The 23,937-nt window shown below is 34.1% G+C and overlaps 1 protein-coding gene across 1 annotated transcript in view; it reads right to left on the bottom strand.

Annotated features, from left to right (window-relative positions):
- Window positions 1-21,725, bottom strand: part of LOC113240094 (otoferlin-like) — a 47,207-nt gene extending 25,482 nt beyond the window's left edge. The window contains exons 1-19 of the mRNA XM_026477315.1: window positions 21,616-21,725; window positions 18,674-18,700; window positions 18,407-18,582; window positions 17,398-17,622; window positions 16,905-17,075; window positions 14,614-14,766; window positions 11,017-11,196; window positions 9,628-9,744; window positions 7,615-7,749; window positions 3,678-3,827; window positions 3,391-3,524; window positions 2,491-2,840; window positions 2,163-2,416; window positions 2,038-2,079; window positions 1,726-1,940; window positions 1,459-1,650; window positions 1,176-1,346; window positions 499-635; window positions 260-299 (exon numbers count right to left, since the gene is read on the bottom strand). Coding sequence (XP_026333100.1) covers window positions 260-299; window positions 499-635; window positions 1,176-1,346; window positions 1,459-1,650; window positions 1,726-1,940; window positions 2,038-2,079; window positions 2,163-2,416; window positions 2,491-2,840; window positions 3,391-3,524; window positions 3,678-3,827; window positions 7,615-7,749; window positions 9,628-9,744; window positions 11,017-11,196; window positions 14,614-14,766; window positions 16,905-17,075; window positions 17,398-17,622; window positions 18,407-18,582; window positions 18,674-18,700; window positions 21,616-21,700 — 2,954 coding nt within the window. The 5' untranslated portion in view covers window positions 21,701-21,725. The remainder of the gene's footprint in view (window positions 1-259; window positions 300-498; window positions 636-1,175; window positions 1,347-1,458; window positions 1,651-1,725; window positions 1,941-2,037; window positions 2,080-2,162; window positions 2,417-2,490; window positions 2,841-3,390; window positions 3,525-3,677; window positions 3,828-7,614; window positions 7,750-9,627; window positions 9,745-11,016; window positions 11,197-14,613; window positions 14,767-16,904; window positions 17,076-17,397; window positions 17,623-18,406; window positions 18,583-18,673; window positions 18,701-21,615) is intronic.
- Between the last annotated feature and the right edge of the window lie 2,212 nt (window positions 21,726-23,937).

Genomic DNA, 23,937 nt, shown 5'->3' with positions numbered 1-23,937 from the left:
TTTTTTTAAATGACAGACCCAGGCATTAAAAACTTTATGGTTTGCTAGAGTAGTTACCGAAATAGCAATTAATATTAGTTCTTTTACCTGTTATAACTTCGATATCCGATAAATCGGTATAAAATCATCACCGGCACCTCTAGGTGTGGTATGCGTCTACGGTTGCATGTATCGCGTGAGCGGCTACTAGCGAACGGCTTGAATTTAATACCTATCACATGCAGTTTTTTAACAGTGTATAATCTTCATGAGAACTAACCAGTACGGACTGTCTCGGCACATAATTACAAGCCACCATTCTGTGCAATATTGTTTATATGATTCAGTAACAATGTACATCATTGTACAGCAAACTTAATTTGAAGTTTTTGCTTTTCTGTACATAAATTGCCTGGTCTGCTGGAAATTTGCATGGAGTCACAAACATTCACCAGTTGTTTTGTTGTTCTATAATCACTAACTGAAATATAGTCGCATCGTATTTATTACACTTTGTACCTGTCAAATTATTATCTCTGTATTCGACTCCGTTGACATAAACACTAGCATTATCAGGATACAGAGAAAGTGGTATGTGGTTCTTTTTACACAACTCTTCCAATATGGTAGACGGTTTCTTGCAGTCGTGCCACCATCTAAACACAGAAATTGGTTTTAACTCTCATTAGATTAATATCTAATGAGATATAGTACTCAAATCTAATGACTTGAGTACTTCATGAACGAAGAACTGAGAATGAATTCTCAACACTGATCGAAACGAACTAGTTCCTTTTGCACGACCTTAATAGTTCACGAGTCTTTGTAGGAACTAGATATTGTCTGCGTTTCGGGACCAAAGCGCGGGATGATCATATTAGTTCACCTGTAAGGACAGGTGGACTATTAAGATCTAAAAGTACTTCAAGTAGGGACAGTTGTAGTTCTCAGGTTAATCAAATAGTATCGATTCCATACAAAATTGTATTTCTAAATATTTAGAAGAGTATAGGTACTATTGACATAATAGTATTAAAAGTTCGAAGTAGTACATTTAAGCTAAAATAACTCGAAGACCGAATTATGTCAGTTGACCGATTAAACTAGATCGGATCGCTTACTTTCAAGATCGAGCAGGGACAAGTATATTAGATATTGAGATTTAAAGCAACTTATAAGTTATTAATATTAAATACCTGGTATATTCCGCACCAATTCCAACTGTTGCTCTATGCTTGGTATAGACACGATCTTCCAGATCAATAGTTGTAGTTCCGATAAGTTCATCAGAAGAAATTGCATCGTAATCGTACAGTGATATTCTGAGAAGGTAGTCTTCTGGTAACGTGGCGTGAAACTCGTACATTCTACATAACAGAGGTACCGATTACTGTAGACTCATTTGGTTTGATATCGGTACGGTATCTTAAAGCTATTTAAGTGTAAGCATGAATAAGTACTACGTAGTCCAAGTCTTACCTCCCAAAAATGGGATCAATAGATTTAGATACATGGCTGCTGCTATCGCCAAGTTTCTTGTTGCCACAATTAAGAACCACGTAAGGATCGGACTTGCCGCTAAAGTCTTTCGGGGTTAAATTCAATCCCTTTACCACGTAAACTCTGACCAGGTGTTTTGTGGGATTATTGTTAGGATACTCAGCGAAAACTCTACAAATAAATCATAAATAAGATAACACTCTTAGATATAGATTTACATTTCAACAAGTGCCTTTAACAATTTACCCTCGATTTAATGGAACTCCAAATTCATTGACAGCCACAGTATTATCAGGAGGAGGCCATTTATAAATCGCAATGCCAGCTTTCAAATATCCACAGTGTAGATCGTCATCTTTATCCGGTATCCCAGACTTTTTTCCATTGTAAAGTTTCATTGTACTACACCAGTCCTTAAATCTTGAAAATTCTGGTTGTGCTTCCAATTCCGAGTTATAAATCTAGTGCATAAATTGGTATCAAAGTGTGCTACAAAAATTTCCACAGCCATTACAGCACCAAAACATGCGTATTATGTAAAGGAAACGGCGTACTTACAGTGATGTGGTTTGTTATCTGATTATCTTCGGTGGTCTCCTCCTAAAGCAAATTAATCAAAACATAATAACAATCATTCTGTCGTTTCTACTTCATTTCAACCAGTGAAAATAGTATTTAATTACGTCATTTGAATAGAAGAATCTGGTCCACCAGTCGTTGTTATAATCAATGCTTGATACTTTCTTTACGACTTTTATACGGTCCTTTTCTTTCGTGTAAACCGGCAATAAAGTGAACTCTTCCTCTAATGGTTCCTTCGAAGAAAACCATTTATTGAACTTTGACTTCTTCACATGCGGCTGAACACTCGTAACACTTGAATTATCTTCGATGTCCACTGATTTAGAAGATTTCTTTACCAACAAAGTTTGATTGACTGAATATAAGAAACAAAACAAAATATTATAACCTACCACATGTTGATATACAAACGCGTGATTACCAACTTACTTTGATAAAAAATATTCGAATAAATCGATGCTGTATATAACGACTTCTCTCTTTCGTTTTGAGATAACCAATTAACGATGTATTTCGTTGGGTGTTTGACCACGTTAGTTCCCAAAAAGAGGGTTCTTCCAAATGTGCTGCTGTCATACAATCTGATACTTAAAGTTGGCATGTATACATCACTTATGAGAGATTCGAATACCTCAGAAATACGGCCTTTTGGAAAGTTGCAGTTCGCCTTATTATCAACAATTATATCAGATTTCAGCATTAGATCGTCTATTTCAAAAACAACGCACGGTTTTCTGGTGATGTTCACGTCTCTTAGACCCCACCAATATACGTCCACTCTGTAAAATGAATAAATAACTCGGAATAAATAACATTCTATATTTTTGAAAAGGAAACAAAACACATAGACATATTGATTGTGAATATAATAAGGCAGGTGGTTGCTTAGAAGATATCCATAATATTAACCTTAGAGCTAAGTCCTAACTCATGGTACTACGGTTTCGTTTAACCAAGGTAAACGACTCTTTCATGGGGATCTGTATACGTTTTTACAATAAGATTCCGGAGCATATATTAAGATTTTCATTTCCTAAGTGTAAAAACTACATTAGAAATATTTTGATTGAAAAGTCATATTACAAAATTGAAGACTACATGTTAGATAAAGATATATGGAAAGACTACATGGCTCTAGACTCCACACAAATTTGATTCAAACTGTATTTCATAGCATTTAAGTTTATTTGCAAAGAGCAATCCCTAGAGTTTCTTGCTAGTTCTTCTCAGGGAAATCAGCGTAGTGAACAAGCAGTAGATTAAATATGACGTTTTCAAATGTAAATTTACTTTACCTGTGGGATAAATGAGTCTTTGAGTTTGACTTACTTGTACGTTGTAGAACTTGGTATAAGAAAGCTCGGCAATGATTCAAAAAGATCATGTTCCACTTCTGGACACTTCACAGATGCCATGTCATCAACATCAGGGTAGCTAGTCGTTTTTACTAATTTTTCTGGTACCTTAAACAGTATATAATGTTTAGCTTCTCATATAAAGCTTATGCCAAATTACTAAATATGAGTCACAGTCAAGGAAGTTCCATTGAGGTTGACCCTAATACTATTTATATGGATTATTGATTGATGATTCCTAGTAAAGGATCACGGACTAACCATTATCATTTGCACAGACATCAGTATCTGTCCAGTGTACTCCACTCCTCTATAAATTTCATACCACTGCAATTTTGGAGCAATTTTCATATTCATAGCGTCGTCTACCTCAGGCTGAATTTGAAAACGACCGATCAGTTCCTTTCGGTTCTAGAACGAAAGATATAAAAATAAAAACAAAAATCTAGAGTTACCTTTGTTTATAAACCTCCCTTTTTATAACGCAAAGCGGTCTACCCAATTGACCTTTAGAAAAAACAATATCTGACAAATTTATATATTGAATTGATATTCAATTATTTTTTTGTGAAATTACTCAACTAGTTTTGTTATACAAAGATCGAACACTTAGAAAAAATTCCTTCATTCTTCGTTTGAGTGTCGTCAATTGTTTCACTTCAAATCGACCAGTTTGACTTGAGCTTTACTATAATGGACGAAAATTGCAAAATATTTAATTACCCATGAAATGTGACTCCATTTGTTTTATAATTAGTTGTTTTGCTGATTTTCCCACACCACCGAATGGAACAACCCCCATTGTTAGAGCTATCATCTTTATTTTGTAATTCAGAATATTTTTAGAATATACGAAGCCGTACGCACAGGTCAGTTGTTGGCGATACTATTTCAGCTTTCTAATTTGTGATTTCAGTACAAAGGAGAGTTGATATTTAAAAGTGATATAAGGCCCATTTACTTGATGAATTACCAGAGATGGATGGCCCTTATTTCGTCTCTATTTCTGATTATAAACTCGATACTGATAGATACACATGATGACATCTACGCAAGAAAAAAAGCAATGGAAGTGCTTTAAGTCTCGTTTACTATCAAAACCATTGACGCCAAAACTCACACTATCATATTATATACGGTGCCACATGTCACACAGCCAATGAGACGATCAATTTATTGCAAACCAAATTTGCTGATCGCGTAATTTCCCGAAATTCAGCTGTTAAATGGCCAGCCAGATCGTGTGATTTAACACCACTGAATTATTTTTTGTGGGGCTATCTTAAGGACAGAGTCTATACGGAGCCAATCGAATCGACTACAGCCTTAAAACTCAAAATCCGTGATGTGATAGCCGAAATAGACCCGACATTTTGCCAAAAAGTGATTAAAAATTTTGATGAAAGAATCGACTTCTGTCAGCGTGGTCGTGGTGGACATTTGCCAGATATCATTTTTCATTCATAATTGCCGAACTTTTCTCTTTGTAATACAATAAAAATTTGAATCATCTTCATCTAAATTTTTTGTTTTATTTTGTTTTAAAAAACAAAGTTCTTGATGAAAGACCCTTTATTAAACACTACGAAATTTTGATAGTGATTACTCGTACTTCCTAACCAACTAATCCGCGGAACGTACCAGCGGACCTCACGAATTCCTCTATGTTCTTGCCTCGCGTCTTTGTATTTGGTTTTTCTGTTAATATAATTTAAACTTTACCCAGTTGGCATACCCTTAAAAGTTCATACCTTTGCAAATTACGACGTTTTGATTTTATATTAAAATTTCTTTCCATATGCTGCCATCTAGCGGCAATAGCTGAAGGACTATGAGACGAAGAACGATGAATACCTATTAACGTGCTTCCAAAAATAGTCGACCATATTGCAGCGGTGTAAGGTTTGCTTTCATTTCTTACAAGAAAAATCTATTACGATGAACAGAAAATGGAAATTAAATTTATTAAAATTAAATAAAATAAGACTTAACGATGATATGAAACGCTAGTATGGGTAATAATATTACAGGTGCAACTATTATTTTTGCAATCCAAAGTAGGGAAATACGGCATTTTGTCCACGATTTTTGAGGTTTTAAGTGCTATAATTTTATATTTGTTTTTTATTTATTAATCTCAGTTTACAAAGACCCGTAAATACATACCTTTTAGACTAACATACATAATAATACAATAAAACACTCATATAATATGGTATATATTGCTTAGAATAATAACGCATAGAAACCTAGTCCGCACACGCTAAGTCAGGCAAATTGAAGCGCGCCCAATGGGCCTACACGAGCGGGCGGGCCTTCAGTACTCAAGGTCAACTTGCACCGCGAACAGATCAAGAATTTTAGCTAAAAATTACGAAATGTGCGGTAAATGAGTGTAAAAATACGTCAGACAAATATAACATAGATACTAACATCACATTCCACAAGGAAGTAACGCGTTTCAACTTGTATTTTTATATAAATATTCACTAAAACCGAAAATTGACCTACTACTAGAACTAGCCTACATGAATTTGATTTTTGCCTCACTTGTGACAGTTCATTTGATATGAAACTATCATTCTATGCGTTATTATTCTAAGCCTTAAGGTATAACATACAATATAATAAAACACTATTTCTAACTAATCTACACGAATGCACTTGTCGCCGACGTGGACATAATGGACACGGCTATGGCGTAGGGGAACGTGGCGTATTGGGAGCCCGCGGGTAATGAGAGCGGTGTTAAACTGGACTTTCTCAATACTCGTATTTGTGCAAACGACACTCCTATGTCTTCTTTTAAAGTTCGCAAGGTTTGCCTCCCGCAGGCGCCCCCGTAGAACCCTGTTTTAGTCTTACGAGATGGTAGTGTTTTTCGCTCCGCGCTTATTAGGTTACCAAATTTCATCATCCCAGATAAGCAGTAAAATGCATAAATACTACATTGTGTTTACACTAGCTATGTCACATAATCTACTGGATATTCTATATACCTTTAACAATTTTTTGTTTATTTTCATTAGTTTTTTACTTAGGTACCTATATATTATATTTAAATTATTTATTCTTTTCAGACTGATTTTAATTGTAATGGCTCCCATTTGACACACGGGATATTTACCGGCTCCCATTTCCCGAACTGTGGGGTAATGGGAGCAAATGAGATGTTTTAGTTTTTTTCTTTTTAACCAATTATTATATTTTAGTTTCATATGTTTTCTGTGATTATTTAGTAACCAGATATGTCAAGCATACGTTCTTAACAAGTAATAAAAATTAAATTGCATAAATTATGACTTTTATTATTAGTTTTGCTTAGTAGGCTCCTATTCTCCTATGCTCCTATATACTTATGTAGTAATTATTATTATTATTTTTGTATCAAGGTTTAATTTGTTTAATATTGTACATAATAACTATTAATTAATTATTTATTCTTCAATAGTTTATTAGAAATGCATCACCACTTCTCAGTTTTTTGTAGTAACTAGTGGTTGACGGTATTGGTGACACAATCACTACATATTTACTGTAAAAAAATTACATTTAAGTTTTTATTGTGTCTACTGTTTGTTGACCCAAATAAATTAAAAAAAAAAAAAAAAATCCCCCACGCTCCACTACGAAGCGAAAATGGAGGACTGCGCTCAAGTATGTGGAATTCCGCGTATATTGTTGACACACGTGGTGGTTCTGTGGTGAGTTCACTGACTTTTTGAATTACACTCTTTTGTATATAATATTGAAGTGTCATTCATGTACTTAGTACGAGTGACTATATTACTACGGTACTATTTTGTTTTGACATTTAGATTTCAATTTGATCATTCCGAGATTTCAGAAGGACAGACAGAGGAATTATTGAATTTGGATAAGTAATTCAACTCATCCGTAGAACAAGGATCTATGTGCAAGACTGATTGTTCTCAGGACATAGTACGTTTCATTCGTTCTTCTTCGCTGTGGATGTCAGTCAGATCGACCGTTGTTCGATTCTATATTTCCGAAACGAAATAAGATATATAAATTCTCAAAACGCCTTTACGTAGGTCTTAGTTTGAATAACGAAATTATTCTCATAACGTACTTATTCACTTTTTGCTATATAACCACATCGGACTCTGTTCTTCGGATGATATGCTTGGCTTATTCCAATTTCGTTTTAATGTACACATTTTCGCTTCAAACTCACTGTCAATTCGTCAATTTCAAACACTTCAATGAGAACAACAGGCGGATTGGTGACCAGTCTCTGCTGACTCATCGGCACCGTTTTCTGTAGCTTCAACACTTGTTTCCATACTGGACTTGGGGTTCTCAATTGTGTCTGAAAGTAATGATTTACCGACGATCAAACTAACTACAGTACCGGCACGCTAAGATGGCCGTTTTGACGTTTGTCATCAATTTCGTATTAATTCATGACTACGTTGACGGAGCTATTTGGTGTCAATAGTGACGTGCAGTAAAATTTATGGGACTGTTACAAAATATACTATTTTCTGAAATATCAAAATACCGCAAATATATTTACACTATTAACAAAATCGCAACTTTCTCCTAGTCAAGGTGTAATTACTAACTGAAATAATAATAATAATAACGCACATACTCAACATAGCCCCGCTCTAGGGAAACCCTGTGGCGCGGGTGCCATGGACATATATATACATATATACATATAGACAACCACAAATTACAACCAAACTCACGAGAGAAATAAATGTAGGCCATACAAACATTTCTCCCGGCCCGGGAATCGAACCTGAGGCCTCGAAATTAATTATAGGTACAGTTTTGAATAACACTGAAACGAAACATTAAATTATATAAATAACATAATCAACAAAATCTAACCGAACCGAAGACATTGTATTAACTTACTAACACTATAAGTACTCATGATTTGTTTACGAAACATGGCAGAAGAAAACCTGATTAATTTAGTTCATTTAGATACACGAATGTTAACATAAGTTCGCGTTGTTGCAGCTTCGGCATGCCTAAGGCTGTTTTGGCATGCTTAAGGATGTCTTGGTGTGCTTAAAGTCACACTTATAGATGTCGCGACACAATTGCCGTCAGTTTGCGCTAGCATTTAGGAATGCCGAAGGATCCACTGCCATCCCGTCCCGTCAGTGAGCGCCAGGTCTAAGAGGTGAAGCTACAAAGTAGTACATATAGATTAGAACAACATGCCACATGGTGCGTTGAAAGGGCGCGCGGCAACGCGACGAAACGCTTACGCATCGATCATCGAGTATATAACCAGAAATAGAGACGAAATAAGGGCTATACATTCCTGGTAACACATTAGCGATACACCTCTTATAAATATCGACTCTCGTTTGCACTAAAATATAGACAGGCCAACTACTGACCTATGTGTACGTCTCCGTATATTCCAAAAAATATTCTCTATATATTGTAATAAAGATAATATCTCTAACAATGCCGTGCCGTGGGTAAAACAGCAAAACATCTAATTAAAAAACAATTCATATTTCATCGGTAATTAAATATTAAATATGTAATTTTTGTCCATTACAGCAAAGCTGAAGTTAACTTGTCCATTTGAAGTGAAACAGTTGACGACTCGGGCTGGCCAATCGGAGCGCAGTTGTCACAGTAATGATATGGCAGAATAGTTTTCAAACTAAATGACATTTCGTCTCTATTTCTGATTATATACTCGATGGCATAATAATCAAATAAGGGGCCAGTAGACGAAGCGAAGAGGGGCCTTGTGGTGCGTAAGTAAGCGGCGTAACAATATATAAATTATAAATTAGATTAATTATATTATTATTATTATTTTTATATTTTATATAATCAAATAATAAACGTTGTGATGACGCAGAGCACCAGCAGCGTCCGTGTGGTATCGCTCTAACAAGCTCTGTTCAATTCTTGTTTATAACAAAGAAAAGCAACTTTTTATACCTATCAATAGAGTTACTCACCTGGACTCTATGAATACTATCACCATAAATGGCATATTTATAGAATACAAATGATTTCGTATGACAGAAGTCACAACTTAAAACCAAGGGAATTGTCGTGCACATTTCCACAAACTTATCATAAATATCAAAATAATTAAAACATATAAACGTTTGTGCAGTATTATGTACTAAAGTTTAAGTTTCAAACAGCTTAACCTTTAAAAAAAGTATATTTATACAATATCTTAGGCACTGCGTACCTTAGTTTCTTTGACGGAAGTCAATGTGTTCACTCTTACAAACGTGCCGATGTGGTTAACGGTGCTATCAACGTTAGTCAATTTCGCTTTGAATATAAAGACTCTGCATTCTAACACCTGAAACATTTTATCAACATTTTAGTAAAGCATTTTAACGTTTATATAAATCATAACTGGAATAAATTAAATAATAACCCAGGTCGGAGCAAAATACAGCCCAGGCCGGGGCAAAATACAACCCAAGCCGGCGTATAATACTACCCAGGCCGACGCAAAATAATACACATGTCACCATATTAAATGTAGATTAATACAATGGTGGTAGCCGTTCCATTCAATTATTTAATATTAACCAATTTGATAAGAGATTTTATATATGGAATTTAGTCACTCTCTTTCGCTTTAGTTGTGTGTCGGAGAATATTACAATCTCTGTCAAGTCGTCAATATCCTAACCACACCCCGGACACTCCATACAACAGTCGAAAAATTTTTACCTACTACTATTACACACAATAAGGCGCTATCTGCACACGCGTAAATGTGTGCGTGAAGTGGCAGGCTTACCCATCACTTTCTCGCACAATTACGTTACGTGGTCAGAGCAGCAACATAACGAAAATACTAACGCGAATCTATGATTCTATTAATTAGAATCCTTATTAGAATTATACATGTGTATTAGGATTTTTTTTCATAAATCACTAACAAGAGTAATTTCTATTACTAACAAGAATATTGAAGATTTATTTCAAAAATATATTTTTGAAATAAATCTTCACCAAAGTATAACATTTTAAGTGCTTTTAATTTAGATATATTCACTACCTACGTAATATTTATCGGCAATACGAATAGAAAATTCGCAAACCCTTGTCTACTAGCTCACGAAGTCATGGCGTCTCATTATATTGATATAATAAATCTGTATGTTTGATACACATACATATATATATTACTCTGCAGTAAATAAATGAAGAAAACCATAACTGAATGTGTCTTAGACATAAGTTTTTTTTACTTACTTCGTTTCATCTTTTGGAAAATGATGATAAACAGCCGTACATGGCACAATTCACGACCATTACAAATAGTAACGTAAAATGATGTTTTATATTAACGTACAAGTTTCGTAATGAATAAATGAAAACTATATTCAAATACCAAAGCCGTCTTCGCGCGAATACGGCTCGCTCGGCAGCCTTGTTGTCGTTCAGTCAATGTGACCGGCAATGTCCGGAGCGTGGTGCGGTATCTAAAACTAGGGAGGGGCGGAGAGTGTCCGTTCTCTTATTCTTTACTCTCTGCCCTAACCCGTAATGGACGACCATGATCCAAGGTTAAAATCTCCTTAAGAGGTTTTGTTCAACAAACGACAACTTCACTCACAAGACTAGGACACGTTAAACACATTTCGCAATCATAGTATTTGAGTGTATAGCCTTCAGGTACGGCCGTGTTAAAGGCTGATTTTTGCCTGTAAAGACCCATCCAGAAGAGAAGTTCCACCTTGCCAGCGATGCAATAGCAAGCAGACGTCGTATTTAAGTGTTTCGCGCATTTTAATGGCTGTAAAAGAAATATGAAATAGTACACAGCGCGGTTAGTAACTTAAAAAGTATTCTTATCATGATGCTTACAAACATAATACAGGACCGTATTTCTATATTATTACTACTTTGTAAATCATACCTCTCTTAGCTACTTATATAACAATATACATGTGTGGTAAATGTATAATGTGTAACGTTCTCTGGAATCAGTCGACGATGAAACATGAACGACTGAATATCTGGGGTAAAGCGGCAGACTTACAAACCATATTGGTAGTGTACCATTTAGGTTCTCGGATTTCTCTCAGAGAAAAGTTTAAGGAGACTGGTATCACAGTACATTTACTCAAATATTTTGTATCCCCGTTAAAGTATACATAATATTACCCCATTGACTTACATTATATGGACGTGGTGTCCGCGCTAAAAAGTGTCCGAACTTATAGGGCGTTAAAATCGTATACAGAGCGTCATTCACGCTTTAGTCTTCGTTTGTTCGACTGACAGCGAAGCAAGCAAAATTAAACAGTACTGCGATGACATTACAATTTAAATTCAACGTTTTAGCTTTCATATTCCTTATACTTATATATTGTCATATTCCTTTACATGTCACTACGTTTAAATAGGTTGACTTGGGACATTTTTTTCGTGGTTTTTGTATTAGAGCCGTCGTTCATTTATTTGTAAGTCAATGTATTACCCTTAAACTAAGTCCAAACTCATCATTACCTGATTTTTTATGGGGAATGAAAACCACATATTAGATAAAGATGTATGGGAAGAGGACATGACTCTAGATTCCATACAAATACAAGACTTCTTCCAGAGAAGTACTGCCACGTCACCTATTTCTGCCGCCAAATAGTAATATTAGCAGTACAGCGTTCCGGTTTTGAAGGGTAAGGTGCTGGTGAAATTACAGGCACATGCGACTAATCAACTTATGTCTCAGCGTAACGGGCGCGGTGGCAGTGTTTTGTGTTTGTGTTTTAAAGCTTTGAGTGGCACTGCAACTGTTATGGACAGTCGTGTCGCTTACCATCAGGCGCACGACTTGGTCGTCCCATTACTTACTATCATAAAAAAACAAATTTGGTTGAAAGTGTATTCCATAGCATGGTTTATTTGAAATGAGCAATCCCAAGGATTTCTTGCTCATTCTTCTCAGGGAAGTCAGCGCAGTGAACGTGCAGCAGTTTAAAAAATGACGTTTTCAAGTGTAAAATTTGGTTGTGTAATGGAAGATATAATAACAAATAATCTATTTTCACTTGGTACAATAACATTTTGATATAATTTATATGGATATAAATCACTCACTGTGTATAATCAACAAAAGGTATAACTTCAATGTGTATAATGGACCTTTAGTATTACAAACATTAGATATAATGATTAAGTGACATAATGAACAAATGGTATAAGTATTACCAGTATAATGTATTAAATAATATAACACAATATTTCGTTTTACGAATAGTTGAAGCGCCCTTACATTACGTTGATAAGAATTTTTTTTATTCTATTAATCGCAAAATATAATTGTTTTTGTATAGCTTTAAGTGCTTTTTATGTTATAAAATATTAAAACTTTAAGCAGAATATTTAATTGCATATACTAACTTAACCTAAACCCACAGGAGGAGGTCGAACCAACTAGCAAATGCAAACAAATTCGATTCTGGCAGCTTTGTCATATACTAACCTAATCTAAACCCACAGGAGGAGGTCGAACCAACTAGGAAATGCAAACATATTCGATTCTGGCAGCTTTGTCATATACTAACCCAACATAAACCCACAGGAGGAGGTCGAACCAACTAGGAAATGCAAACAAATTCGATTCTGGCAGTTTTGTCATATACTCACCTAACCTAAGCCCACAGGAGGAGGTCGAACCTACTAGCAAATGCAAACAAATTCGGTTCATTCAACGTTGCAACTAAACACCAATGGAATTATATTTATTATACATTATGTTCAGTGAATGTTAGATCTGAAGTGTTTATATAAAATGAACATTATGCCGTCAGTATATTAGGTTCAAAGTTGTTATATCAATCATCTATTATACCCAGTGACCTTTATATCATGCAAGAATATGTCAAATGTCTGTATACCATAAATTAATTATATCTGTTGACCGTTATATCGACTAAAAATATGTCATTTGTTGTTATTTATTACGAATCGCACCCGTAAAATTTTACCTATAGAATAAATGATTGTTTGACTTTGTCGCAAGCCTCTCTCGAGAAAGACCTTTTGTAGAGTCATGTCCTTTTTTCTTTTACCACTTTACATACTTACTGACTGAAAAATTACCCAATTATGAGTAAGTTATAGTTTTAGTGTTAAGTATTAGATTTAAGCATGTAAAGTGACTCAGTGGATTGAATAAACGTTTTTCTTTCATTTTTTTCATAACAGACAGAATATGTATCCGCCAGAACTGTCTAACCGCTCACGCGATACATGCAGCCGTAGACGCATACCACACCTAGAGGTGCCGGTGATGATTTTATACCGATTTATCGGATATCGAAGTTATAACAGGTAACAGAACTAATACTAATTGCTATTTCGGTAACTACTCTAGCAAAACATAAAGTTTTTAATGCCTGGGTCTGTCATTAAAAAAAAATAAACAACTTCAAAAATACATCACGACAATCGTGTGTGTTATTGTTTGGGCTGGTGATTTCGCTGTTTATTTATTGAAAACATACCGTAAGTAATGTTTTTTAAGTTTACCCTGAATATAAATTTTTATAAACTATACTTCAAGGAGTAATTTCATGGTAAACGTTAGAACCACTCAAACGGAATATTATCAAATTTACCCAAGTACACCAAAAATTTCATTAGTGCTTTTTAAGTGCAGGATTTGCGGTGTATTACTGCATTTTATTTGAGATGTTTTTGTTGGTAGTACGGAGGGAATTTATTTAGCAATGAAGAATAATAATTTTTATTTATAAAAACTTGTATTTAAACTGAATGCTTTTCTAATTTGCGAAACCAAATAGCCACCATTTTGCGGTAGGAGGAGCGCGTCGCGTGAGCGGCTAAAGCAAATTTAAAAATAATTGAGTAATTTGTAAACCGATTTTAATGATTCTTTTTTTGTTGGAAAGAGGGTACCTGATTATTGATTCCATTTAAATTCGAGAAAATATGCCACCTCTAAGGGTGGCAAACTAGGGGATGAATCAGGTTTCGCGTACTTTCAGGTAATCGATTTCAATAAAACTTGACAAATATGCTTTGTTTCAAATTCCACGAACTTTTGAGGTCAGCTTTTTTTTATAAAAAAAAAAGTTACAATTATTCACGTATTCTTCTTCTATACTACTACAAATTACAATTATTCCTAATTATTAACGTAACTAATGATAATAAGTGAATTAAGTAGTCTCCAGACCCAGACCTTGAAAAATAGAGTTTGTATAGCGCCACAATTTCGTCCACATTGCTCTGGAATGACAGAGAAAATGACATCTGAAGGTGATACCCTGGCGTACGCGACTCTGGATCTCCCGTTCAACAGCCATATAACTATATCTGGCCAACCTTCTGGATTCTGAAATATAAAAATGTCTTAAAGAGATTTTTTGTAGTAGAGTCGAGAACTTGATGGAAAGCGACACTCCTGTGCATAACAGTTGCAGTGCCACTCAGAGAATTAAATCGCAAAGATTCGAGGGGCACTGCCACCCTGAGATATAAGTGGACAAGTCCCATATGCCCAGAAATGGGCCAGAGTTCGGGTTTTATTTAACCCGGCGTTGTGTTAACGCCAGGTTTAAGTCGATTTAAAACCCATTAATGCCCGAAATTGAGGACAAAACTATTTACAAATGAATATCTGTAAAACGAGTTTTGTTAAAATGTAAGTAATGCCATCATTTCAAAAAAGAAATTTTTAACTATGGAATTATGCTAAATTCCGTATTATTTCGCGTGTATAATGATTTTGCATTTCTGCCCATGATTTTGGGCAGAAATGAGTTAAAACCCGGTTGTAGGCTAAAATCCCGGTTAAAATTCGGGCGGGTTGATTGCTTTTTAACCCACTCCCCATCTCTGCATGTACTTGTAATTTCAGCAGCAGCCTTATACCCATCACAACCGGACATTGACATGACATTACCTCTTGGCGACAGAAATAGGTGAGATGATAGTAATGAACGAACTCTTCCACAAGGAACACTAAACCTATTTCTGCCGTCAAGCATCAATGTGTAATAATTCTCTACAAAATTTCCTTTCGTCGTTGTTACTACATAGGGCGCACTATAAGTTTCCGGAACTGGCCACTTACATAAACAATGTTTAAAAAGTAATTACAACATTCGAAAATGGAACTCTTTGGCTGTAGAATACAGTTTGTTTCATATGACTGTCACCTGTTTTTACATTGTGGCGTCATTTTAGAAATTGGTTGTCTACATCAGCATGGATTTAACCATAGATATAGAAAAAAAGGGATTTAACTCGTGACGATTTTCGTAGTATGATTTTCTACGACTTTAAGTGTAATTCAACAGCTCAGCGGAGCTTCGCTCGGCTTCAACCTGCTTTTGGCGATGAAGCATCATGCAAGAGAACTATTTATAGTTAGCTGGTTTGCTGAATTCAAACGCGGCCGTGTGAATCTCATTGACGAATTTCGTGATGGTCGCCCGTCCACTGCTGTGAACAACAAAAACATCGATGCTGTTCGACGTATGTTCAAAACAAGCAGGCATGTGATATACCATGAGATTTGAGCATCTTTAGGCATAGGCATGAATCAAATACAATCAATACTACACAAAAATTTGGGTGTGAAAAAGCTGTGCTCTCGGTGGATCCCACACAATTTGACTGAAGCTCAAAAAACGGATCGCATCTCTTGGTGCAATGCCATGCTTACCAGAATCAACGAAGGGGCGTCAAATTTGGTGCAAGACATAGTAGCAGGTGACGAAACATGGATTTATAGTTACGATCCCAAAACACAGCAGCAATCGAGCTTATGGGTCTTTCGAGATGAGCCGAAACCAACCAAAGTGGTGCGCGTTCAAAGTGCCTCTAAACGGATGATTGCTTCTTTTAAAACTGGACACGTGGCTACTGGAGCTTTGGAGGATCGTTGCATCGTGAATAGTGATTGATACACGACCATTTGTCTGCCGGAAGTTATTGACAAATTCAGTAAAAATAACCGTAAACGCCGCATCATCTTGCACCACGATAATGCCAGTTCTCACACGGCCAGACAGACAAATGAATTTTTGAAGGTGGACAACGTTGACTTTATGAGCCGTTACGCGTACAGTCCCGACCTGGCACCTTGTGACTTTTATTTATTTCCAAAAATTAAGAACCAGAAACGCGGTCAACGATTTTCATCACCTGAAGAGGGTGTCGAAGAGTATGAAAAATATTTTTCAGAGATTGTCACGGAGGAGTGGCATAAATGTTTTCAAAATTGGTTCATTCGTATGAAAAAATGCATTAACGCTAACGGAGAATATTTTGAGAAAGAATAAAGTAATTTCTGACAATTTATAGTATTTTTTCTTATTCACACCAGAAACTTATAGTGGGCCTACGCATTATTTCTGGTTATATACTCGATGGGTATGAATAATAAGAATATTTTTGTTAAGAGAATGTAACTTCGCTGCCTAATTGTTTGATTGATACAAAAAGCCAATAAAATCCTAAACAAACCTGGAAGAGAATATTCTTGAGATTTCTTGCCAACGTTTTAGTTTCAGCTAACAGAATCTTCACAATTTTTTTGTTATCCGACCTACTTTGATTAAAACTGGCACTCATTGTCTGCATTAGATTCGTTACAGACCCTGGGACCTTATTTGTCAATTGGTGATATATCTTTTCCTGTAATAAATTACTAATTCATTCATTTTATAAAGTTACTTTAGCTACAACAATTACAAACGAACTTTTTTAAATATAACTGAATTCATAAAATTTTACACAAGTCCTATATACACATAAAGAAAAATTTAGACTTGACTCAGGGTGTTAATGGATAAATAATACATGGATATATTATTAAAATATATTTACAGAGAAAAGGTATACAGGTACTGCAGATCAATGAAAACAAACGACGTTAAGTTACTGTTCTGTGCAGGCATTGTAATTTTATATTTCATTCAATCATTCATTCGTTGATGTTACGCAGAACGTTACTTACAATTTCTTCCTTCTGCAAAGCAAGCTGTTTCTGATCTAATTCTGTAGTAAATGGATGCAAAACGTCATCACCAGAGGTGTAACTGGAATACTGAACGATATCTAGGTACTTCAAGATGTTTCCTACAGCATCATCTATGGCTTTGTTTAGTTCATCGATCAGCTCACTTGGAGAATTGTAATACATTTGCTTGTGACGTTTTTCTACTTCCGATAAACAATTTTCCTAACCGCAAAAATACAGTGAAGTAGTAAAGAATTAAAGTCAAAGAGCATAGGTAATATAAATTGTGTATAAAGTAACAAAATACATTTAAAATTATTATGAATATGTACAAGTGGAAACAATTCCATTTAGAAAGAAAATATCCATAATATTAACCTTAGAACTATGTCCAAACTTATGGTACCACGATTTTGTTTAACTAAGGCAAGCGATTCTTTTATGGGGAACACAAGATTCCGGAGCCACACAAGCTTGATTCCGAGTGTTCCAAAGCATTAAAATTTATGTAAAAAGAGCAACTCCTAGAGTTTCTCGCTCGTTCTTAGGCAAGTCAGCACAATGAACGAGCAGTAGTTTAAAAAATGACGTTAACAAGTGAAAATTTGTTTTACCCATGGAAGAAAATTAAGAGCTGTTACATAAGGCGACTTTTGGCAGCGATACAAATGCGATGCAGTCGTTAATCGTCTACCTTTACACACGCGACCCGAAACGTCAATTTGTTTGAAAAAACAAATATACGTGATTTAAATCCGGAAAAATAGTTTCATTTACTAAATTTATTATTTTTTTTATTATAGTCGTGCGTTTGCAACGATGCAATCACCTATAAATCGCAAGTGTAGCGATGCAATCCATGTCACCCGCTACACAGGGTTTCTATAGTGCGGGGCTACGTTGAGTGTGTGCGTTATTATTATAAAAAAAACGCGTTTCGTAAATGTCGCCGTATGTAACGACTCTAAATGATTTTTAGACTTTTGACTTTGACGATGATACTTACCAAATTAACAATTATTCCATGGACCATATTATTCCTGTACATTCTGAAGCGGAAATCAGGTAGACACCTTAGAAGTTGCAACACAGTGTATCCTTGCCGGAAATCAATGTAGTTGTATACTTGGTTTACAGAGTTTTGTGCAGCCCGTGGTCCTGTGTAGTGAAGCTTACGACTACCTAGATGAAGGTATTACAGACCGGTGAGCACACTTCAATTATGCGCAAAATAGAATATGAATGTTCCTCAAATAAGACAAAGAAAACTTACTAATTTCTGTCATCATTGCTGCGACATCTGCAAACAAAGGATAGGTCAAATGTATTTATTTTCCAAAAGTACCGGCACGCTATGATGGCCGTTTTGACAGATTACAATAGTGTGGTTGTGACGGTGTGACCTCCTTACGCCGTCATCCCACCTTTTTGTGTCGCCTCTCTCCATTCGTATCGAATCGTTTTTCTTCTTCTACTCATATTTAAATTTAAAATTTTGAATTGTTCCGTTTTTCTACGCATTCTGATTTTATTTCTTTCGACTGTCACTCCCTGCTTGACCGCGATAGCGGATACTACTAAATCATATTGTCTAATTATTTTTTATTCTTAATACAATCAATGTAAATCATGTATCGACCATAATAAGCGAACAGTCTATCTGTAATTCAACATAATACAACCCGATAAGGGTTTTTTTTCTTTTCGTTACCTCTTACTTCACGTTAAATAAATTTGTGGGCCGGAAGTTTCCTGTTTTACTGCCGTGATCCTGATCACGGTTGTTAGGGTTACAACCCTTTCATTGGCGCCCGAACAAGGTGACATCTCAATTAATTATACAAAAAATAAAATCAAGTGCGAATTTAACTAAAAAGGGGGTAGCTGATTAAAAAGTTTTAATAAAACGAAAATAAAAATGTTTATCTAATATATTTTGTATAAGATCTTATTCAAAAAAATTCTACTTCCGAAAAACAAATGCCGAGTTGTGTCGTAAAATTATAATTTCCACAAATTTTATTGCACGTCACTATTGACAACAATGTGCAGCAATTAGCTCTTTCAACGTAGTTATGAATTTCATAAGAAACTTGACGAGCGGACAAACATTAAAACGGGCATCATAGCGTGCCGGTACTGTAGTTATAGACGCTAAAACGCGCAATGAAAATGTTTTGGAATTAAATGATTTGGATTTTTAAATCAAATATAACCTTATCCAAAGAATAGCTGAACATTTTAGGTTAGTTACAAACAAATAAACGAAAGTTATACAGCAAGCTTCGAAGTGAAAATTATCATTGATAATAATAATGATAAATTCACAATAATTATCTTCATAGATTAACTTGATATTTATAAAATTTATTGAATCAAAATACTACCATGTGTTTGTACCTGAGACGTATACATACGCGCCAAATGTCTATCCCAAAAAAAGTCACAAACTTAATCGCTTTCTCAAAGATTTCTGTACGTACAAAAGTCTCGAGTATCCTCACAATGTATCATTTTTAGTTCAAAACTATGAATCAACCTGGATAATTATCGATAAAAATCGTTACAATTTCGAACTTTGTGTAGGTACCATTGCGACAAATAATAATAATAATAATAATAATAAATTCTTTATTTAAACAGAAAAGTTACATGTCATTGTAGGCCCTGGCTTCCGAGCTAGGTTCAAAGACCTGTGTTACGGAAATCAGTGTCTTCTCATAATTAGTGACACTTATTTATTTCTGGCAGTTAATGTATCTGCTATTAATATAACATTTACTAATATATATATACGTATATACATATTTATGTGTGTTTGTTTGTTTGTGTGTGTGTATGTGTGTTTGTGTGGGTGGGTGTGTGTGTGTGTGGGTGTGTGTTTGTGTGTGTTGGTGTGTGTATTATTTGATACGCTGATGTGTGGGGAGCTATTTTTACGTGTTATTAATACTAGTTTTATCGTAATAGTAGTAATTCAGTTTGATCGTAATCAAGAGCCTGAAGGAAATGCGTTACTTTACGTTTCGTTTCGTATGTCGATAATGGGTAAATATTAAGAATTGAATTTATTTTATTATATAAACACGTGGACATATATCGACAAATCTACTCATATTCAACTAAATATCCATAATAAGTATTGATGTATACACATAAATGTGTGCGCGCGGGTATGAGTGTATATTATAGGTTCCCAAAGTTTTAGGCTCACCGCCCACTTAGGTAAGATGAAAAATTTCAATTTGTCACCCCCAGACAGTATCGACGCCCCCCAATTGTTTCCGATGCCCCTACCGCCGCCTAGGTTTCTACAGCGCCAACTGAAGGCGGTAGGATCACTTGAGACACTATTGTGTATTTATCTAATAAATTATTTAAGTATTCGGCGTACTACATTACATAAATACGTTTCGTAGTTTATATACGCGACACATACGTCCGGTACTTAACGTGACATTAGGGTCCACTGAAAATCAGCGTCACAGCCTCGGCTGTGGCATTAGCAGAGTTGCATACGCCACAGCCGCACACACGACAGTATAGTCTATTTCAATCCATTTTGAACAAGAAGTAAAAAAACCTGTTTGGTTAAAATTCGAAAGCAATCACTCAATAAATCGAATAAGTAACACTTTCACGAATATTTCGAAGATTTCGGCTTGATATATAATCACTTTTTCCAACAATATTCATGTGAATGGCATCGTAAACTCGTATTTGAAAAAAGGTAGTCCAAAAGTGAGGTTATTATTCATCTATATTTCCATGACTTGCCTATGGTTGCATAGTCCTGTTCGAAAAAAACATTCGGTTCAATCAATTTAAGTTTAGTAATAGATTATAACATCGAACATTTCAATCGCAATCAAATGAGTATCTGAGTGTAAGGATTTGAAGGAGAATTTGAATTGAAATTTTAAATATATACATAAATATATGACTGCATTGAACAAATCAATTCATTCAATTATTTAATCGATGTGTAGTTGGCGTTACAATTGGCCATCATTAAACCGTCTATGGTCGGGTCAGTGACTGGCTTGTTTACTTTTTCTTCAAAATGGATTGAAACGAAGTATAGTTGAAATCGTGTGTTGACTAAGTACTTATGTTTTTTAGTTTTAATTTTGGTTAATTCTTCTCTTCTTTCTGTGTATTTTTGTATTGTTGTTGTTGGCTTCTATTCTATACTATTCTAATAATGCTATATACCTTCACAACTTCCTCTTTCACAAGGAATTTCGGCCATAGTTATGGCAACACCGAAGTATTTGTCCGTAAAGCGGTCGTCCAGCATGGATATTTCCAACACCGGACAGAGGATGCAAAAGTCTTCTGAATACCATAAATTATCCTGCAACAATAAAGTCAAATTATAATATAATAATAATAATAACGCACACACTCAACATAGCCCCGCACTAGGGAAACCCTGTGTCGCGGATGCCATGAACACACACATAGACAACCACAAATTACACCCAAACTCACGAGAGAAATAAATGTAGGCTATACTAAATATTTCTCCCGGCCCGGGAATCGAACCTGGGGCCTCTGCGTGGCATTCCGGCATGGTAACCGTTCGGCCACAGAGGCAGTTTTAATTTTTAATTTAAAATTATAATTAATATCTAAATCTCATTTGACAGCCTCGAGAGCGTAGCTGTCAATATTTACCTAAATGAAACTATACATACGAAGTATGTTCTATGTAACAACAGGCATTGTCTAATTATATTAATTAATAGCTCACTAACTTTTCGCTCTAGTATTTTCGCAAAAATGGAAGTCGGTTAATTTGCAATATCGCGAACCCAGTGAAATTTAATTCGTGCAAAATATCTGCGTTTGTTATTTTTTTTCATCCGGGTAATTAACGAACTCTCGTTGCGAATAAAATTTGTAAAATAAATAACACAAGCGCAACTACAGTGTATAAAATATATACTAATATAAACTACAGTAATGTAAAATAAATAAATAAATAAAAAAAATAAAAAATAAAAAATTCTTTTATTTAACTTTTATGTAACTTAAAGTTAGTCTTAAAGTTTAAAGACAGGAAGTTGTGATAATAAAAAAGTAAAAATTATATTAATTAATATTAAAAATAATATCTGACATTTGGATAATATTGCCTCGGTTTTAAATTATACGGAGTCCAATCAATTACTGTATTTTTATTACCGCTATTGTCATTAGAATACATTTTCGCGATGAAAATACAAAAAAAGTCGGTTTCAGTTTTGAAAAGAATAATACCAAATCATAAGAAATGAAACTATTTTTCCGGATATATATATCGCGTATATTTGTTTTTTCAAATAAACTGGCGTTTCATTGGCAGGTCCCATGGTCACGGTAGACTGATTTTGATTTTGATTTTGCGATTTAAATCCGGAAAAATAGTTTCATTTCCTATGTGTAACAATCGCGAAAACCTAAAAACTCGATAAATACCAAAGCACTTCAGATTATATTATTGACTTTTTTTAAGTAAGAGGTAAAATATTTAATAATCGAAATTATTACAGTTGGTTGTATTAGATTTTCTTTTGCATGTTTACATAGTTCATTGTTAAATCTATATAATTTAGAAGTTTAGATCAGCGGACTGGATTTTCAATCTTAATTTGCAGGCCTTGGCCGGAAAGAAATCGCACGGTCCATAATGACAAACTCTCCGTGTTCGTTTTTTGAAAGCAATGCAAACATTTCCGAGCATGTTTTCGAAAAATTTTTTATTTATTAATTTATATATTTTATTATTTCTTTATTTTATTAATTTTTTTATTTTATTAATTTATTTATTTAATAAATTTATTTATTTTATTAATTTATCTATTTTATCAATTTATCTATTTTATCAATTCATTTATTTTATCAATATATCTATTTTATAAATTTATTTATTTTATCAATTTATCTATTTTATCAATTTATCAATTTTAACAATTTATCAATTTTATCAATTTATCAATTTTAGCTAATTATCAATTTTATCAATTTATCAATTGTATCAATTTATCAATTTTATCAATTTATCAATTTTGTCAATATGTCAATTTTTTCAATTTACCGATTTATCAATTTACCAATATATCAATTTATCAATTTATCAATTTATCAATTAATCAATTAATAAATTTATCAAATTATCAAATTAGCAATTTATCAATTTATCAATTTTATCAATTTTATCAATTTTATCAATTTATCAATTTATCAAATTATCAATTTATCAATTTATCAATTTTATCAAATTATCAATTTTATCAATTTTACCAATTAATCAATTTTATCAATTTTACCTATTTATCAATTGTATCAATATATCAATTTTGTCAATTTATCAATTTTATCAATTTTATCAATTTATGAATTTATCAATTTTATCAATTTACCAATTTATAAATTTATCAATTTACCAATTTACCAATTTATCAATTTATCTATTTTATCAATTTATCTGTTTTATCAATTTATTTATTTTATCAATTTATCTATTTTATCAATTTATCTATTTTATCAATT

Source organism: Hyposmocoma kahamanoa, unplaced genomic scaffold, assembly GCF_003589595.1.
Source record: "Hyposmocoma kahamanoa isolate Upper Pololo Valley unplaced genomic scaffold, ASM358959v1 100021, whole genome shotgun sequence".
Taxonomy (NCBI): Eukaryota; Metazoa; Arthropoda; class Insecta; order Lepidoptera; family Cosmopterigidae; genus Hyposmocoma; species Hyposmocoma kahamanoa.
The sequence above is the reverse complement of the archived record's forward strand: the minus strand, read 5'-3'. Positions and strand labels throughout refer to the sequence as shown.